At 42.1% G+C, this 20,947-nt stretch overlaps 1 protein-coding gene across 1 annotated transcript in view; it reads right to left on the bottom strand.

Annotated features, from left to right (window-relative positions):
* The window catches only part of LOC126244256 (zinc finger SWIM domain-containing protein 8 homolog), a 525,958-nt gene that overhangs the window by 144,463 nt on the left and 360,548 nt on the right, over positions 1-20,947 (bottom strand). Inside the window, exons 2-3 of the mRNA XM_049948222.1 lie at positions 12,401-12,658; positions 383-558 (exon numbers count right to left, since the gene is read on the bottom strand). Of these exons, the coding sequence (XP_049804179.1) occupies positions 383-558; positions 12,401-12,658 (434 nt within the window). The remainder of the gene's footprint in view (positions 1-382; positions 559-12,400; positions 12,659-20,947) is intronic.

The following is a 20,947-nucleotide window of genomic DNA, read 5'->3' as shown; positions in this document are numbered from 1 at the left end:
CGCAACATAGTATGGTGCTGGCCGAATTACTGTGTACATTACAACAAAAAAATAAATACAAAATATATGAAAGCTTGTAAGTATGACAGTAGGACTTGGGCTTGGATCAAATATTTAAAACCATTAGTGCAATTAATCAGTCTCAAGCGCTCTGTGATTTTTGATGCATTACATGTATGTCTAGATAAAACCAAAAATTTTATATCCCCAGCAGAGTTTTCACTTCAATTTTCCAACATGCTATTATCCTACAAGTTCTGCAACTTCTATCGCTTTGGCTCACAGAACTTTAAGCAAGCTAATCAGGCAGTCACTGAAGTGATGCATGAAACTGTGGACTATTGCTGTAATTATGTGCAGTATTTGTGGCTCAGGGTCTCACCAGATGTATCCTGTGGAGGCACACAGCCACTATGTGCGAACACCAGTATGCAGTTGAAGAGCAGGTGCAGTTGCAGGAAGTGATGCGCCTCCGGTCAAACGTCACTGCAACATTGTATTGCGCCCGGACCTGCCCGACACTCTGGGGTGGGCACACACTCGCACTCAAATGAAAACCTTCGAAAAGCAAAATCAGATGTCACTTCTTGTATGAAACCTTCCACACTGAGAAACATTTATACACCGAAGCATCAAAAAAACTGGTACAGGCACTTGTCTTTGAATACAGAGATAGGTAAACAGGCAGAATACGACGCTGTGGTCACCAACGCCTAGATAAGACAATAAGTGTCTGGTGTAGTTGTTAGATAGGTTACTGCTACTACACAGGCAGGTTATCAAGATATGGCATGGTTTTGGCATAGTGTTATAGTCAGTGCACGAGCAACGGGACACAGCATCTCCAAGGTGGCGATGAAGTGGGGATCTTCCCAAACAACCAATTCAAGAGCGTACCACGAGTACCAGGAAACTGGTGAAACATCCAATTTCTCTGACGTCACAGTGGCTGAAAAACAATCCTGCAAGAATGGGACCAATGACGACTGAGGAGAATTGTCCAATGTGACAAACATGCAATTCTTCCGCGAATTGCTGCAGATTTCAATGCTGGGCCGTCAATTAAGTGTCGGAGGGTGAATCATTTAACGAAACCTCATCAATATGGGCTTTGGGAGCCAAGGGTCCACTAGTGTACCCTTGATGACTGCATGACAAGCTTTATGCCTTGCTTGGGCCCATCAACACCAACATTTGACTGCTAATGACTGGAAACATGTTGCTTTGTCAGACGAGTCTTCTTTCAAATTTAATCGTGCAGATGGACATGTACGGTTTAGGCTCTGTAATGGTGTGGAACATGTGCAGTTGGAGTGATATAGGACCCACGATACGTCTAGGTACGACATGTGACAGGTATGTAAGCATCTTGTCTGATCACCTGCATCCATTCCTGTCCATTGTGCATTCCACCATCCCACACATCCAGAATTGCTACAGAGTGGCTCCAGGAACACTCTTCTGAGTTTAAACAAATCTGCTGACCACAAAACTCTCCAGACATGAACATTATTGAGCATATCTGGGATGCCTTGCAACATGCTGTTCAGAAGAGATTCTATCCGATTGTACTTTATGGATTTATGGACAGCCCTGCAGGATTCATGGTTTAGCACTACTTCGGTCATTAGTCTATTCCATGTCATGTCGTGTTGTAGCACTTCTGTGTGCTCGTTGGGGCCCTACATGATATTTGGCACATGTACCAGTTTCTTTTGCTCTTCAGTGTATAAACACTATGTAGGACATATACTTAATACAATAATGGCAAACCATAATGATTTAAATCCTAACCATTGTAAATATCACACAATCAATTTCAGAATGGAAAATCCAGAATGGAATAACAACAGTATTATGAAAAGGATATATTGCTACTCACCATACAGCAGAGATGCTAAGGCGCGCGCGCGTGTGTGTGTGTGTGTGTGTGTGTGTGTGTGTGTGTGTGTGTGTGTGTGTGTGTGTAAATTTGCACTACAAATATTTCAAAAATGGGAAGTGTTACTGATGTGTGGTTTTCACCAGTAGTCAGGGACTTGGATTGTTAGCCAATAAGCAGATTGAAATAAAAATTTTCCCATGCCATCATGGGTTGTTACAGCAACCAGTTTAAAAGCATTTCAGAGAAAAAAAAACTAATCAATTAGATACAAATGGAGGAAAAGGGCATGGTAATATCTTGCACAAACACACATACAATGTGAACTAAAAGCATTAAAAAAAACTTCTGTAAAAGTAGTTGGATTAAATAACCCAAAATCAAAAAACCACATATAATGTAAAACAGACACCAAGGTAACCAGTTATATAATCCATTGTCTTGCCACACTATACGTGGAGCTGTATCTCAATTTGTCATAGTCATGTTTGTGTGCACGCTAATTCAGACAGTGTGCCATGTGCGGCTAGTACCGCGATTTTGTAAGTGTGGTCCTAACTATTACTGCCTTAGTGGAACCGGCTGGTGTGCTAAACATAACATACGATAACCATGGAAAATTTTCCCATCACATATTTCTACTTTCCCAGTATTATTATGGCTGTTTCTCTCCTTTTACTAGGTTCACTGCATGATCTAGATGTTTCATGATGGATGGATTATATATCTAGTTACCTTGGTGTCTACTTTATGTCATGAGTCATTTTACAACTGATGAGTCACATATCAAGCTACTTTTATGTAAGTTTTTTTATTACTTTTAGATCACATTGTCAGTGTAACCATGCAAGATAGGACCATTCCCTTTTCCTTTATCTGTATCTACTTGATTGGTTTCTTGTTTTAGTAGACAATCTGACGATGCCCCAGAAGGATGACACGTGTGACCGACATTAAATAATTCTGCAACAGGAACTGTGTTTGCTCTGAAAGCTTGTAATAATACTCGAAAGTGTATTTTCTCTGTAAGGATACACTTTTTAAATGGAACAATGCCTACTGACATTATGAAACTAAAAGCAGGCTAAATCACATCAGTGGTGTTTGTCGCAGGATTCTAACATCAGTCGTTTATGAGATACCTTATTTTTAAAAGATCCCACACCAACACTTGTTTGTGCCATTCAACTTGTGTAGTTGCTAGGTATGATGTTGCTAAATTTGCTTGCAGTGTGCTTGTGTGCTCCTTGAGCGCATTGCAACTTGCTAGTCAGTGTAACAGCCCAAGCAGTAGGTCACGAGTGGACGAAGAGGTTTACCAACGCAGAAAAAGCCAACACACTGATGGTGTGTGACAGTGTAGGAAGAATGCAATTTTCCCTTATATGGTGTTTGCTGCAAGATATCCCAATAGACCAACTATCTCGGCAATTATTTATCAACCTCTTCAACCTGTTATGAGAAAGTGGTAGTTCAACACCGACACACTGTAACAAGTGATGACAGTGCAGCTGATCTAATGTTAGCTCCCGCAAAATCACACGAGGAAGGCAAGTATCCTACGAAGCATTTTCCATCGACATAGTTTACATCCCTACCAATCTCTATCCATAAGGAGCTGCGTGGAAACAATTATGAGAATCACGTTAACTTCTGCACATGGGTATTAAGACAGTATACTCCAGATGTACCATGTATCTTGTTTAGTGATGAAGCCACATTTACCAATCACGGCCAGGTAAGCCGCTAAAACATGCACTACTGGTCTTTACAATCCCCATTGGCTTCAGCTCGCAGACCCATCTTTCGTACATGGAACACTGATCATGCATAAGTATCCCATCCTCCTAATAGACCAACTTCCACAGATGATAGAAGACGTTTCACTGGAGAACACTTACAGACATTGTATACAAGGACATATCAACTACACCCAATGATATGCAATGACGTATTATTGTAGCCTGCTCAGACATCACCACTGAAATGTTAACAGGAGTGCAGCAGTCACTACATACCAGACTGGAAGTGTGTATTGCTGCTGCTGGTGGTCATTTTTAACACAACCAATTGCAGTTAATTGTCTCATTACTTGCCAGAATTCACACAACTACCGTAAGCACTTCTGTTGTTCTTTAGTGCGTGCTACCAGAGATATTGTGCAAGTGTTGGTGTGCAAACTTTTTCAAAATACAATAGCTCATAAACCTATGCACTAGAGACCTGCAACAAACACCACTTACATTCTAATATACCTAATTTTAGTTTGTTAATGTCAATATGCATTGTTCCATTTAAAGAGTGTATGTTTCCACAAAAAATACACTTTCTAAGTATTACTACAATTTGTTGATTTGTTAAGAATACGAGCCTTGACAGCCAATCCATTCTGTGAAAACCACACATCAATAGCACTTTCCATTTCCACAATATTTGTGGTCCAAGATTTAGGTGATTAATTCTGTGTGTGTGTGTGTGTGTGTGTGTGTGTGTGTGTGTGTGTGTGTGTGTGTGTGTGTGAGTGTGAGAGAGAGAGAGAGAGAGAGAGAGAGAGAGAGAGAGAGAGAGAGTTCTGAAGCTGGTCAAGACCGACTTACATATTTTTGTATTTCATATTTCAAAGAGAGATAAGCCATGAAATGGAATGCATAAACCAAAATGTATTTTCCACCAAAATGTATTTAGGTAAATTAAATGGGAGGTAATCAGCATCTCCCCTATGTATTTTCAAACAGTAAGGTAAATGTTGCAACATTTTATATTGCCATAATATCTCCTGTCTCAACTTACTTGTGACATATCCAAACTTTGTAAGGATAATTTGTCATATAGAGTGGCACTTACATTTTCATCTTTAATTGAAATTTCCGGTTTTAGTGAAGTTAATTTTTGCAACAAACACAGACAATCAAATAATAACAGTATGATATTGTCACTCTTACAAAGGAAACCCTTGTGTGCAAGATCGCAAAAGGCCAATGAAGTTTGATACAATGTTGGTGTTGGTACAAAACAGAGCAACGGTGACAATACGCACAGCAATGGAGACGATAATCAAAGCAAACATTGCATTATACCTACTACAGTTAGTGAAGTTTCAAATTCTAAAAGTGGCAGGGGTAAAATACAGGGAGCGAAAGGCTATTTACAATTTGTACAGAAATCAGATGGCAGTTACAAAAGTCCAGGGTCATGAAAAGGAAACAGCGGCTGGGAAGGGAGTGAGACAGGATTTAGCCTCTCCCCGATGTTATTCAATCTGTATATTGAGCAAGCAGTAAAGGAAACAAAAGAAAAATTTGGAGTAGGCATTAAAACCCATGGAGAAGAAATAAAAACTTTGAGGCTCGCTGATGACATTATAATTCTGACTGAGACAGCAAAGGACTTGGAAGAGCAGTTGAACGGAATGGACAGTGTCTTGAAAGGAGGATATAAGATGAAAATCGTGTTGTTGTTGTTGTGGTCTTCAGTCCTGAGACTGGTTTGATGCAGCTCTCCATGAAAATCAACAAAAGCAAAACAAGGATAATGGAATGTAGCTGAATTAAGTTGGGTGGTGCTGAGGGAATTAGATTAGGAAATAAGACACTTAAAGTAGTAAAGGAGTTTTACTATTTGGGGAGCAAAATAACTGATTATGGTCGAAGTAAAGAAGATATAAAATGTAGAATGGCAATGGCAAGTAAGGCGTTTCTGAAGAAGAGAAATTTGTTAACATTAAGTCTAGATTCAAGTGTCAGGAAGTCCTTTCTGAAAGTATTTGTATGGAGTGTAGCCATGTACGGAAGTGAAACATGGACGATAAATAGTTTCGACAAGAAGAGAATAGAAGCTTTCGAAATGTGGTGCTACAGAAGAATGCTGAAGATTAGATGGGTAGATCACATAACTAATGAGGAGGTATTGAATAGGATTGGGGAGAAGAGAAGTTTGTGGCACAACTTGACTAGAAGAAGGGATCGGTTGGTAGGACATGTTCTGGGGCATCAAGGGATCACCAATTTAGTATTGGAGGGAAGCGTAGAGGGTAAAAATCGTAGAGAGAGACCAAGAGATGAATACAGTAAGCAGATTCAGAAGGATTTAGGTTGCAGTACGTACTGGAAGATAAAGAAGCTTGCACAGGATAGAGTAGCATGGAGAGCTGCATCAAACCAGTCTCAGGACTGAAGACAACAACAACAACAACAAGTTGATCATCTGCAGTGTAGGGGGGAAAAAACGGATTTCAATCCACAGCAATAGACAATGTAGCCTATTGCATAAGAAAAACTATGGATCTTCAAGGGAGTACACGGTATACTTGTTGCAAAAACTGGATTTTTTTGTGTTTCAAGTATGCCTGATACAGATTATAGGATGTGCATGATAGGGACCTACTCCATTATTCACATCAAATTGCATATGACATAGCTTACAGTGATTTCAAGGGAAGCATTGGCTGGCTGCATTAAGATAACAAAATTTCAAAGGACTATGCACGGCAAACTGCAGAATCTGTCTGAAAATATGTAAATGAGCTAACTAAACTTATCCCATAGTTCAACAAAGAACTTATTTTCAACTCAGAACAATTGGGACTTCAAGAGGAAATGTATATGAAAGGAATGTAAAGTAGAGGTACCAAGAGAGTTGAATCGAGCTCAACTAACGTCAATGCATTAACGCATTCATATGCTATTATGCTGACTATTAATCTGGATGGTAAATTGGATGGAAAGTTAGTTATTGTGCTGTGAGAAGTTGAGGTGCTCTGCCCCAACAGTTCTTTCTCGTCTGCATTGTCTTGCAAGAGTAATGGAGAATATATACATCATAGCAAGCAAGAGTGGGGAAAATGGGAGTAAGAGAACTACAATTATGATATGAGCACTGCTTTTGGCCAACAGCTGGTCAAAGTAACTTGCTTTTGATTGATTCCTGGTCTGCATTTAAAAATCGCAATTCTTTAGAGTGAACTATCCCTATCCCTCCTGAAGAGGATGTGACATTTTCATACCACCTGGAACCACTGGACAAATCATGCATCTGGATGTTTGTTTTTTCTGTGCCTATAAAACATATTATCATACTATCTGCTGCTATGCCTTAAAGGATAGCCAGTTTCATGATAAGCTCCACGACAGACTGTTCCGCATTTGGTTGCATGCCATCACATTCCATCCGTTCTTATCACCCAGTTACACCTATACAATTCTATACATCTTCTTTGAGAGTGGATCCCTAGCTGAACGTCCTACAAGGTTTGTAGCTCCCAAAGAGTTTGCCTTTGATCTTGAGGGTGCAAACATTTGTGATGACTCTGGCACGCCGTTCTTCATTCAGTGTTCATGGTGACAGTTAATAATTTGTTTCGAACATTTCTTGAATGTCAACGATTTTCATTTTGTGACGTGTAATACTTACATCCCATAGAAGATTGATCTCTGCACCTCCAGGACACTCATTTTCTGCTGCCCTCCTGATGCACATGATGAGTCACTAGCAGCTAATATTTTTATCTGTCACAATCATTAACACAACACTTTCGGATGAGCCTTACTAAAGATTGAACTTGCGACCTCACACTCGGGTGGTTCCTTGTTAAGACACTTTGGAAAATACGAGGGTCATTCAATAATCAGACAAATTGGTCTGGAGAAAAACGCATTTATTTTTACAAAACAATACTTTTTCTAGGGTTGGGGGTTGTTTGGGGAAGGAGACCAGACAGCGAGGTCATCGGTCTCATCGGATTAGGGAAGGATTAGGAAGGAAGTCGGCCGTGCCCTTTCTGAGGAACCAACCCGGCATTTGCCTGGAGTGATTTAAGGAAATCACGGAAAACCTAAATCAGGATGGCCGGACGCGGGATTGAACCGTCGTCCTCCCGAATGCGAGTCCAGTGTCTAACCACTGGATATACTTTTTCTACTTTTCAACATAATCCCCTTGAAGGTTTATGCACTTTTTAATTCCGGCTCTTTATCTTTGAACCAGTTTCGCACGAACTTTTCCACATCCTCGTGTTCCTGGAACTACGTAAGGCCTTCTTCAGTGCACCAAACAAATGGAAATCACTACAATCCATTCATCAAAACAATAAACTTGATGTAAACAAATGCAAACGCGATGACTGGTCAGAAGGCGTAGCACATCTACACTGGTGCTGTTACGATATTTGAAGTAGGTCCTACTTACGTATTAGATATCTTATTACTAAGTTATTTTAAGTGAAACTTAAAAATATTCAAATGTATTGACAGCCATCAAAGTTTTCCTTGATCACGCTTTAGCTAAGTAGTTTCTAATTCAAAAATCGTGTAGAGTCACAGCCTCTGTTGCGTTGTGCTCTCATTGTCGAGTTGTTAGCGCACAGTATGAAAATGGCTGTGGCTGCTTTCTGTTCCGTAGCGAAACATGCGACTGGAACACGGTTAAAAAGTGCCGAGAAATAGGCTGTTCTTAACGTTTTACATAAATTTCCGGAGATAATCGGCTTTGAAGTTTTTCCAGCGTTGTATATACTGCAGTTGATAATTACACATTGAACATGCACCGCAGTCGGTAGCGTAATGGCATTTGAACCAATTGTGGTTTTTCGTGCGTTGGTTCCAATCTCCCGTTCAGTTTGAAATACCTAAATCTCGTAATTATAAAACTCATCATCATTTTTTTTTCTTGTTTCTAATTACATTTGGACGCGACATTCGTGTTTCCAGTTCAAATTATCGATGTTTTATGAAAGACTGTTCATAAAAGTTGTTTAAATTAAGAAAAAATAATTTAATTTTTAAGGGAAAAATGAAAAACCAAATCCTCTTTATTTGAACTATGTCCATCGTTTTATACCACAGAGGTAGATAAGTATCACAGAAACATGAAAAACAATCAATCATTTTCACAGCATCGAGTAAGTATCATAGAAACATGAAAAACAATCATTTTCACAGCATCGAGCACACACATTATACAAATGCTGCATTTTTTTTACATTTGCTACTATACCGTTACAATACGAACCCAACAGGACTTATCTGGAGCCAAGTTGCGGGATTTGGCCAGAAAAGTAAAAAGACTGTTGAACTGCCAGACGTACTGTAATTAACGCACGCAGCTTTTTCACACGTCATTGCCGAACGCTGGCGGGATATGGAATGGCTCGTCATAAAAAGAAGAAGAGAAAATATTGCGCCTGGTTAGCTTCGTGGATTCTGTTGTTGATAGGCTCGTTATCAACGTAGCGGGTGACACTTCCAAAACTGAAATGTATTTCTCGGATTCGGATATGGGAGGAGCTAATAATTACGAGACGGCTGACTAAGTAATACCTTCGGTGGCTTCAATATTTAACTATACGGTGAAATCCTTCGGTACTGTCTTACGTAACACACAGCTTATGCAGAAAAATTAACTTGTGGTTAAGTCAGGAATTTTTATCATTCTTGTTTTTAATAACAATAGTACGTTAGCTAAACACGGTAACGTGTTGCGGTTTTCGTCTAGTCGTCTACGGAGCGTATTGTGGGAGATTTGCAGTGTGTTATTAAATGACATTCGAAGCTCTATTGTTCCTCTGCTCGTGTCTTTTTACGAGTGAGCTGCAGCTGGCCACGTCACTGCAGGCTAGCTGTACCATCTGACCGGCCAGTGCTGTCAAAGTTAAATGCGCCGATAAAGCTGTTGTCCCGAATCACCGCTAAGTCGATGTGCGCGTAAAGCACAGCACAAAACGTACCCTTATTGTCTTACTTGACAGTAGAGATGGGCAAACTGAAACACGTAACTGTTTGGAAACAAATTAAACAGTACAATGTAATGTTTCGATACGACGTTTCGAAACAGTGAAACAGTTTGTGTTTTGTAATCTAATAAACCTACACATTTTATCATCTTGACTGTCTACTGTATAAGTATGCCCACATAAACACAAATGAGGTGCGAGAGCGCTAATCATATCGCAGAAAGTATGAAATTACCACTTAAGCGTCTTGGCAGTTTCGTATTTCTGCAGCAAATGCGCTGCTTTCGTGTCGTGTGACTTTCATACTTTTCAATTGGCTGAGGACAGCCATAGCTGAAGACAGAAGAACCACCACGAACGGAACTGGAGATGGGAGCAAACTGCAGTAAACAACGGATATGCTACTGGGATTCCCACATTCCGTTAGTATGGGTAATATACCCATCCTGCTAATTTCCATGAACACAAAGGGAATCATTGTAGATAAGAGGCACAGTGGCTACAGACTCACAAATAACGCCAAATAATTCGAACAAATATCAAAATATAACAGAAAAAAATTTTGTCTTTCAAGGTGTTTCGAACCGTTACTATAAATTCACCATGCTTCCCAGCCATTCCCGTTCACCATTACACTATCAGTGAGATGTCAAACAAATTGCTTGCAATTATTCCTACATAAAATTTATGTATTTGTCTAATAACTGTCACTCTACGCCTTTTTTTATTCAAAATGTTGTAGGCTTACTTGCTTTTCTTAATATGATTACTGTACATGAACAGAGAAGCGTATGTTATAAAAAAAGTGTAATTTAACGGAATGATTTTCACATATTTATTATTTTGAATGTGAATAGTATGCGTTGTTTTATTGCTTGGTTAGTGTTTATAAAGCAGATGTTAAGCCATTTCGGAATAGGGCAGTCAGCTAGAAACGAAGCTTTATTTTCGGATATCTTAAGCTTCATGCTATTGCTTGTCAAAAATATTTCGACACTCTTGAAAGTGTTTCATGAAGTGGTATGTTAAATGTGTTTCAGTACCTGTGCCGAGCCCGAATCTCGTCCGACACAGAGCGGAATGAAACATCACTGTTTCGATACAACTAGTTCGTTCCAAGCACAGGTGGACTGAAACAGCCTTATTTTGAAACAACGATACAGTTTCTGTGTCTGGCTCGAGATCGAATCAGGTCCGGTTACCCGAGACAGGGGCGGAATGAAACACCACTATTTCGAAACAGTGAACCACAGCCGTTCGGAAACACAAACAGTTCCACGTATCGATACACTGTATCGAAACATAGAAACAGTGGCCAAGTCTACTTGACAGTACTCGTGACAGCTTGGCTGCAGTCCCACGCGAAACGGAAATCCAATGAGGCTCCAGCAAACGCGGTAGAATACATAGTGCCATGTTTACATAGGTTTATTCTTATGATGAACGGATTATAGATGCTAAATCAGGACTGTAAGGGGGATGAGGCAGTACTTCCCAGGCCATTATGTCGATGGATTAACAGGTTAGCTGAGCAATATGAGGACGTGCGTTGTCTTGTTGGAGAAACACACCTCTCCTCTGAGGACAACAACATCTCTCTCTCTCTTTCTCTCATGGCTGGCTTCACTTGGTTTAAAAGCATATCTGAGTACTACTGGCTGTTCACTGTACGCTGCTCTACGAGATATTCACAGAAAACTGGACCTTCAGCTTTCCTAAACATCGTCAACATGACTTTTCCTGCTGATCTTGGGTTTTGAATTTTTTCTTGACAGTTGAGTTGGTGTGCTTCCACTCCATGCTTTGTCTTTTTGATTCTGGCTCTTAATAGTGAACCCAAGTGTTCATCACAAGTTAAATTTTGTTGAAGTGCTCATCTTCTCTTTCATAACGTCCCTTTAGCTCTGTGCACGCTCTCAGCCTTGTTCCATTGTGTAGCCGCGTCAACTCCTTGCAAATGTTTTGCAATACTTGTTACAGATAATGTCATGAACTGTACCAGTACTAACTTGAACCTTATCAACTGTCATTTCCACAGTCACACGGTGGTCGGCACGAATGATGTCATCAATTCGACTTTCAAGTGAGGGAGTTGAAAATGCAACTGGTCGGTTAGAACGGTGTTCGTCAGTCACGGAGTCGCGACCATTTTTGAACTGCTCTACCCACTTGTAAAAATTTGCACTGTTCATACGATCTTCACCATAAACTTCAGACATTCTACAGTATATATTCGCTAGTTTCTCGCCTTCAGCGGGTAAAAAACGAATAACAGAATGTTGTTCAACTAATGTGGACGTTTCAAGTGGACTCACCATCTTGAAATGTATTTTTGAGGTTATAAACAAAGCAAAGTTGATACATCAGCTGGTCAGGGCTCATGACAGTGATGCCAACTTATTCCAGTGTTTGCCCAGCTATTGCAAATTCCTTAGAGGTTTGGATGAGGACATTAGAAGATTTGGAATAGAAAGAAAGAATAACATAGCGAGAAACATTAGGTCCTATCAGGAACAATATAACAATTGGGTTAAAAGGCCAAATAAGGAAGCCCTAAAATTACCAAACTCGCCCTACTAACAGTTTTTTCCCCAGACCAATTTGTCTCTTTAATTACTGAACGATCTCGTACCTTACTTCATACAACTTATGTGGTATTTAGAAAGTGGGAACATAAAATTTCTAAGCAATATATAAATCATTGCGAAGCTCTGGCTTTTTTTCATAAATCAGTAGCCACGCAAGAAACACAAATTGCACTTAACAACTTTTGCTAACTGATGCTGACCAACCTATCTGTAGGGGTTCCTTAACTGCACGATTCTTGAACAGGTTCTCGCCACGTTGGAACTCGTCGGCGCTGCCATTTGCTAAGCAAGAATACAGGCGGATGTCCTCCTCATTGTCGGGGAAGCTCCAGAAGGCAATGCGGAGTTGCAGCTGTTCGGGTACTGGCGGGAAAACGTGCTCCACCAGCTCGAAAGGTATGTGTGCTGCGACACATCTCGCCGACAGTTCAGCTAATGGCGGCACTTGGAATCCAGTAGCATCTGAAAACGACAATCACATATCATCAAAAGTGTTCTTTATATATCCGCAAAGTCATTGGCTGAGAGCATCGGTGAGCACATGATTTTCCGTACAAAGTTTGATATGATCTATTTTTGTCACACTTTCTCAAATGTTATTACACTTAGAAGAAGTTCTTTTTATTAGTATATTTCAATACAATGTTGAAAAGCAATTATGTCATAGCATAAGGAAATAATATACCTATCTGCTGTGTAGATGGTACTCAACAAGGAAAATAACAGACAGCTTAACCAAAAAAATTTACGATGAATTCTTAGAGGAGTTAAGTGCCTGAAATTATGTATATATAATATTATGTTTTTGGGTTGGGATGGGGAGGAAGGTAGAAATTGACCTTTAGTAGTTATTTGTGACTGACAAGAAAGACCACCACCAGCAAGTATTTCACTGATTATACACTAGGGTAAATTGTGATACAGTTGAGTTGCCAGACGGCCATATACACTGCTGGCCACCGTAAATGCAACACCAAGAAAGACAAGAGGTAGCACAACAAAATTTATTGTGTAGATAACGTGTTGACCAAGTATCAAATGATTACGTTTACAGACGTCTGTGACATGTGGTTCCTGCCAGAATCAGTAGCCAGAGTAGCCGCCATTGTTGGAGATCACCGCTGCCACACGTCTCGGCATTGAGTCAAAGAGACGTTGGATGTGTTCCAGGGGTACAGCAGCCCAAGCAGCTTCCACACGTTGCCAAAGATCATCTGCTGTGGCAGCTGGGGATGTAATCTGGGTCACTCGTTGAGCAACCATGGACCACATGTTTTCTATCGGCGAAAGATCCGGAGAGCGAGCCGGCCAGGGAAGCAATTCAATCTGGTTATTGACGAAGAACCTTTGGACTATGCGTGCCACGTGTGGTCGCACATTATCCTGTTGAAATATGGCTGTGGCCGAGCCCTGAAGGTAAGGAAGGACAACTGGCTCCAGCACCTCGGATATGTAGCGCCGGCTATTTAAAGTTCCGGCAATGCGTACTAGAGGCGTGCGAAAGTAATATCCAATACAGCCCCATACCATAATACCCGGTGCAAGACCAGTGTGGCGGTGCATAATGCAGCTGTCCAGCATCCTCTCTCCACGGTGTCTCCACACTCGAATCCGATCATCGTGGTGCTGCAGACAGAAGCGTGCCTCGTCAGTAAAGACAACGTCATTCCATTCTGCCGTCCACATCCGTCTGTCATCACACCATTGGCGACGGAGACGTCTGTGGTTCTGCGTCAATGGTAGACGAAGCAATGGACGTCTTCCGGACAGACCACTCTGCTGTAAACGGCGTCGAATGGTACGCGCAGACACTGGATGATGCGTTACAGACGCAATGTGCTGTGCTATGGTTCGGGATGTCACTGAGCGATCCGTCACTGCCATGCGCACAATTTGCCTATCAGCACGTGCAGTGGTGCACCGAGGTGAATGCGATCGACCACGTCGGTCCGTCGTACCCTCCTGCATCCAAAGGTCACATATCCGCATTACAGTTGTTTGGTTTCGTCCAACACGACTAGCGATTTCTCTGTATGATAATCCACAATCTCGGTAAGCCACTATCCTTCCTCTGTCGAACTCGGATACTTGATCAAAAGATGTTCGCTGTTGTCTACGAGGCATAACTGATCGTCTTGTGAAACAACCACAAGGTAAACACACGTGCCGAACGTACACTCGTCGAAATCGCCAAGCCTTAAATGGCGCTATGAGGTGGCGCCACAGGCGCGCGTGATGTGCGTCTGCGCTGAAATTCTAATCAGTTGCATATCTCATCGCTGCAAACTCATGGTGTAAATTTCACTTGATTCGGATGCTTCCTTCAGGGTGTTGCATTTACGGTGGCCAGGAGTATATATATATATATTATAAACCAGTTGTGCACATGGCATGGCAATGATAAACAAATTTTTTCAATTCTAAAGTCGACATCTATACTCTGCAAACCCCTGTGAAGTTTATGACAGAGGATGCCTGCCAATGTGGTAGTGATTAGGGCCTTTTTCCGTTCCATTCATACATATAGTATGGGAGGGATGATTGATTGAACACCTATGTGCAAGCTGTAATTATTCATATATTCTTCAAGTAATCCCTATGGTATTGATACAAAGGAGGTCGTAGTATATATCTAGATACATCATGTAGGACTGGTCTTTGTAACTCTCGTGGGATAGTTTGCGTAAACATCTGTAATGTCAGTTTTTTCAGCTCTTCTATTATGCTCTGCCATGCAACTTATTTTAATCAAATCCCGTTTCAAAATACAGTTAAGCATGATTGGGAGGCATAGCTTCTTTGTTCTACAATGGATCTTTTTCTTTCTTCGTGAACTCTAAGGAATTCTAGTTCATATTATCTCTCCATTTACGAATGTAATGATGGTCACTAAAATTCTGCAGCTGCATCTGTCCAGTGCTAGATTCTGCTTCAAAATGTTGTTTAAAAAAATTGAGACTGCAGTACCAAGAGCATCCATTACGTTTTCCACATACAGGTTCTTACAAAGTATGTAAAGCTTTCTCAACTGACTCCTATATGATCAAGTCCTGTGTCTCAACGTTTTCTACTGCGTTAGTTAATTAATTCAAAAATAAACAGTACTCAGCACTTCAGTTGGTTACCAAGTAAACCAAACAACTTCAGCAGAAATGTTCGAAGTATCAGCAGTGAAACAGATTTCGAAATTGTCTCTCTTTCATAGGAATATACCAGGTTTATCACCGTATCTTCGTACAATGACGAAGTACCATATATTCTGTGCCGATTCCCTGTTAGGCTACATCGGATTTTGGTTCAGCGTCGTACGGTACGGCGCCACGGTCCTGGCGGAGACGTGCTGCGGTTTGCATGAATCGCAGGGGCTCAGCCGTAAGCTCCATGCCGTCTGCTGAAATTTGATCTGCGTGCTTTTTTGGAAGGTAAAAACTTTTACAACCCAGAATGAAAATATCTACAGCAGCAGCTCAAATTGTAGTTCCTTTCGCTTTCTCAACATGTTAATCTCTCTGCTTAAATTTTCCGCATGAATTTGACAGTTGCTCCACGACAACGTTGTTTACGTTCTGGTACCTATCGTATGTAAGACTTTCTGAGACTTGTATTACTACTTCGATTTTTCGGTTATACAGTCAGTTATTTCATCCAAATTGGTTTGGTGAAAGTTTTTATTGTTACAGAAGATAGTACTAGCAAGGAAAGTCCTTCAACAAATATCCAGAAAGAAACACTAGCTGAGTGTCCTATGACAACCATATGCCTTGACACTATAGGAGGCTACCATTCGTTCTTATGCATCCTTCAGCCCTCTCTCCAAAGAATTACGAACTCTTGCGAAGGCAGTTGGCGCAGTCGGATTTGGAAACATGCAATCGCACATGTTCCTATAATGTGTATACGTTGTCGGTGGGTGAGGAATACAGAAATGACTTTAAATGTCCTCATAGTTAGGAATATAAGGGCATACGAATACAGAGACTACACAAATTGACCTCTTCTGCTATTCCCTCGCTCCTTATAGTATTATGTACGGTAATAGCGTCCCCAGATGTGAAATATGACGTGTTGCCCCATCATGCATAAACTTACGTCCGTTGTCTTTTTGGAAGAGTAGCATTCTCTAACTACGAGAATAATTTCTCGAGCAGAAACTGGTGATGAACAGCACCCGCTAATTTGCCCGGTAAAGTGTATGGCACTACTAGTCTGTCACCCACATTTTCTCCCACACATTGATACTGAAGCGAACTTGACATGGTATCCCTTGCACTATATGCGGACGACACCTCACTCTACGCGCGTTCGCCACCGCTTAAAGGAGGCATTCAACGTCCTGGAGACCTGGGCTACGAAAGGGCGCCGTAAGTTCAATGCCACTAAAAGGCAGGCCATCATAATAACGCGACGTACAGTGCCCATGGACCTTCAGCCGCTGCCAATCGTGGGAGGCCCCATCATTTCCAGTCTGGGAAACCAGAAGCACCGACAACGGACCACAAGGTGACCCGACCTGCTTCGGCAGTGAGAACGGCAGTATACAAACGCATCAATGCTCCAGACGCAGAGAGGAAAACCACAAACGTTGGGGAAATAAAACACACTTAGAGGGAACACAGGAATAGTTATAAAAACAGACACTAACGGCTCTCCTTTAAGGAAAAGAGGCAGGCGATGCCTTGCTTCCACGATCGCCCGATGTTTTGTGCCTGCCCATGGTTGCTGTGGTAATTTGTTATCCTACCCTGTAAATCCTGTTTCATCCGTAAACAAATGGTGTCGTATATTGCACGCAACTTTTGAAACGTCCATCATTTCTGTTCTAGTAAGCTGACAGCTTTGAACGTTTCGCGGTTTTCATTTGTTTTCTTTGTCGAGAGCTTCACAACGGTATAGCGTGTAGTTTTAGTGAAAACTTATTACGAATGTGGTGAATGTTGTCCAGAAACTGTTCCTTATCTCCGTGGAATGATTGGTCAACGTAATGCGCAAAAGAACTCGACTGAGATGAGAGTGATTACTAAATTTGAGAAAACTGGTGGACTGTGGACATTAAACCTTCGCGGCGTTCTCGTGTTAGTCGTTCTGCGGAAAACATCGCCATCGTGAATGATAATGTTGATGTAATTCCGGCGGATTCTATTCGCCGACGTTTGCAACAACTGGATATTCCCAGAAACAACACGATCCTATAATGCAACGAATTCTGAAAGAAAATCTGCGCTCTTGGGCTCCTAAAATCTAACTGACACGAAATGAAGCCAAGTCAACAATTAAAATCCCCGAAGTTTAAGGACTCTCACCAATTTGATGGGGTATCTAGCAGGGATTAAAGCACTGTGCGCTTATGTTAGTCCAGTGTTTAGCCATATTCGTTTTTTAATGTTTTGCGATTCTTCGGAGTGTTTTCACCATCAATCGTAACTGTATAGGATTCAACGTCTTTCCCATTCTTCCTCCAATACTTAATTGTCGTAACACCTACATTCAGTTCCTTTGCAATTTTTTGGAGCGATTCTCCTTCGTCCAGTCTTTGTAGAACTGCTAATTTTTCGTCTTGTGAAAGAGTTACATGTTTACGTTTGAATCCAGACATGTTAAAAAACAGACAACTGTACACACAATGAATATACAGTAATAAATATAGCAGAACACAAGGAATAAAGCAAACAACGTTGTTTTTTAATCCCAACAAAGGATAAAACCGCACAGTAAAGTACACGATAACAATATGCACAGCGATAGACACCGCAACAGTGGCCCGACAGGCGTCCAGTCAGTGAGCAGTCGGCACAGGCTCGCGAGCCTGAGCATGGTCGGACTAACCAGAGTGACGGACCATCCGAGGTCGGATTAGGGGGGTTCTACTGTAATGTGAAAATGGTCCGAAGAACCCTCTGCCAGCCACTTCCGTGAATTGCAGACTAACCATGTAGATGTAGAACAGTGACAAACGATCTAAATTGGAAGGACCACAAAAATTGATTGGGGTAACCTTAAGTAAACTACAAATTATCCAAATAAGGAGTGGCTTACGGAACACTCGTTCGACCGATTCTCGAGTAATGCTCATCAGCCTCGTACCTTACCATGTTCGATTAAGGGTAAGAGATAGAGAAGATCCAACGAAGAGCGGCGCGTTTCGTCGCGGGATCGTTTAGTAACCTCGGGAGCGCTACAGAAACCCTCGACGAACTCCAGTGGCAGATGCTACGAGGTGTTGTATATCACGGAGAGGCCGTTCCAGGAAGAGTCGAACGTCAAATTACTTCCTCCCACATACGCTTCCCGCAAGCAATGACCATGGCGCGACAAACTAAAATATTAGGACTGGTAGGATGGTTGCCTAATGTCGTTCTTCACATGCACCATTCGCCAATGAAACAGGGAAACTTTAAAGAAGGATTGAGAGGGGGGGGGGGGAGATCGTTATACCAGCAGTACCCTAAGCCATCTAGATTTCAGTCCGCGAGCCAGCTCATGGTGTGTGGCGGAGGGTACTTGTGGTACCACTAACTGGTCTTTCCTCCCCCCCCCCCCCTCCACCAACCCCTTCACTCGCGAATGTGCGTGGGAAGAATGATTGTCGCTAAGACACTGTATTAGCTCTAATTTCCCAAATTTCTCATTGTGATCATTTCGATAGATACGTGTGGGAGGAAGTACTATATTGTCCGACTCTTTCCAGAACGTACTCTCTAGAAGTCTCAGTAGTAAACTTCTCCGTGATGCACAACGCCTCTCTTGTAACGTCTGCCAACAGGAGTTGGTTGAGCATCTCTTAACACTCTAGCGTCGACTACACGATCCCACGACGAAATGCGTCCCTTTTCATTGAAACCTCTCTCTCTCTCTCTCTCTCTCTCTCTCTCTCTCTCTCTCTCTCTCTCTCTCTCTCTCTCTCTCCCCCCTTTAGTCCTACCTGGTAAGATGCCATACTAGTGAACAATACTCAAGAATAAGAATCGATCGAAAAAGGTCCTTATACACCACTTCCTTCGTGGATGAGTTGCATTTCCTTAAGTTTCTTCCTATGAATCCCGGCCTGCCGGTCTGGAATCTGCTTTTCCTATTATTCGTGTTACGTGTACATTCCACCTAAGGTCGCTCTGGATAGATACTCCTAGATATTTTACGGTGCATACGGTTTCCAGCCGTAGATGGAATCGGAAAATGATACCCGAAATAGTTAGCCAGTTTGGGTACCATCGAAATAATGTCAGGCATATTTTGGCGAACAGCCACATTGAGCAGCACCTGAAGTGATTCGCCTGTGGCCACGGACGGTAGCAGCGGCGTTCCCTTTTGTTCTGAAGAATTGTCCACATACAAGATGAACACCGTACTCTCCCGGCCATTAAAATGTGAACACCATGCAACAAACGACAAATTTGCATGCCTACATACGAAATTATCATTATTTCAAAGCAACTGCGAAACGTCTACATTTTCCATATAGAAAACGTTCAAGCAGCCGATTTCTCACTCAAAAATAGCGTTTGAATTTAGTTGTACTAGTCATAACACATTCTCACTCAAAAATAGCGTTTGAATTTAGTTGTACTAGTCATAACACAATCTTCTCACAAACAAGGCGGAAAAACGTACACCCTCCAGCAGATGTCCGAATTCGACATCGGGAGGATAGTGGCCTACCGAGACTGGAATCTTCCGTTGCGCAGTTTTTCTACCTCCGTCGGTCGGGATCCCACGACTGTCATGCGAATATGGAATCGATGAGTTTAAGGGGGCCGTACTCAAGGCCATGAAGGATCTCAGCGGTCGCAAGCAATTAGTGCCCATGCGTCATCGCAATGCACGTACTTGGTCACGTATCTGAAGTTACCAAACGGTTATTTTAGCAGTACAGAAAGTGTCAACTCGTAGCCTGCGGTGACGTCTCGAGCACCACGCACCGTCAGCACGGCGGCCATTGTTGCGGTTTCGTTAACGCGGCAGCAGAAAGAGACGAGAAGACAGTGGTGGACCCAGAGACAACGATGGAGACAGGAGTGCCGGGCAGCTCGTTCTCTTTTCTGAAAAGGCCCGGTTCTGGGGACTAAGGCATCGGGATTGACGCATTCGTGTGCGGGAGCTCCGGACAAAGAACATTTCCAGACTTCTTTTGTCACCGTCATACGGTCCCAACACCTAAGGAGACGATATTACGGCTTAACGTCTCGTTGACGGTGAGATCATTCGAGACGGATCACAAACTGGGATCATGGTAGGATGAAGAAGGAAATCGGCCGCGCTCCTTCGAAGGATCCATCCCGGCATCTTCGTTAAGCGATTTAGGGAAATCATGGAAAACCTAAACCAGGATGACCGGATGCAAGTTTGAACGGTCATCGTTCCAAATGTGAGTCCAGCGCGCTAACCACTCCGCTACCCCGTTCGGTCCCAGTGCCTAATGTGATGGCATGGTGCGCGTTTGGGTAGATATCATCGTCACCCCTGGTTCGAATAGTTGGTAATTTGTAGAGTACGGGTTACGTTTCTGATGTGGTGTGGACGTTGGCTGGACCCTACCTTCGATGTCTCCTTGACGTTATCTTTTAACAAGATAACGTACGACCGCTTGTTGCCGTGCTGTCCTAAGCAAACTCGATATACACGGCGTCCGACTGATGCCCTGCCTAGCATTTGCTCCAGATGTCTCAATCACTGAAAGCTTCTCATCGTGAGTCGCCGAGGAACTGGCGCGCTACCGTTTGCCAAAAACTAGGTTCGATGATCTCTGGCATAGGATAG

This window comes from Schistocerca nitens, chromosome 1 (genome assembly GCF_023898315.1).
Source record: "Schistocerca nitens isolate TAMUIC-IGC-003100 chromosome 1, iqSchNite1.1, whole genome shotgun sequence".
Lineage (NCBI taxonomy): Eukaryota > Metazoa > Arthropoda > Insecta > Orthoptera > Acrididae > Schistocerca > Schistocerca nitens.
Note: the sequence above shows the minus strand (reverse complement) of the source record. Positions and strands in the feature narration are given on the sequence as shown.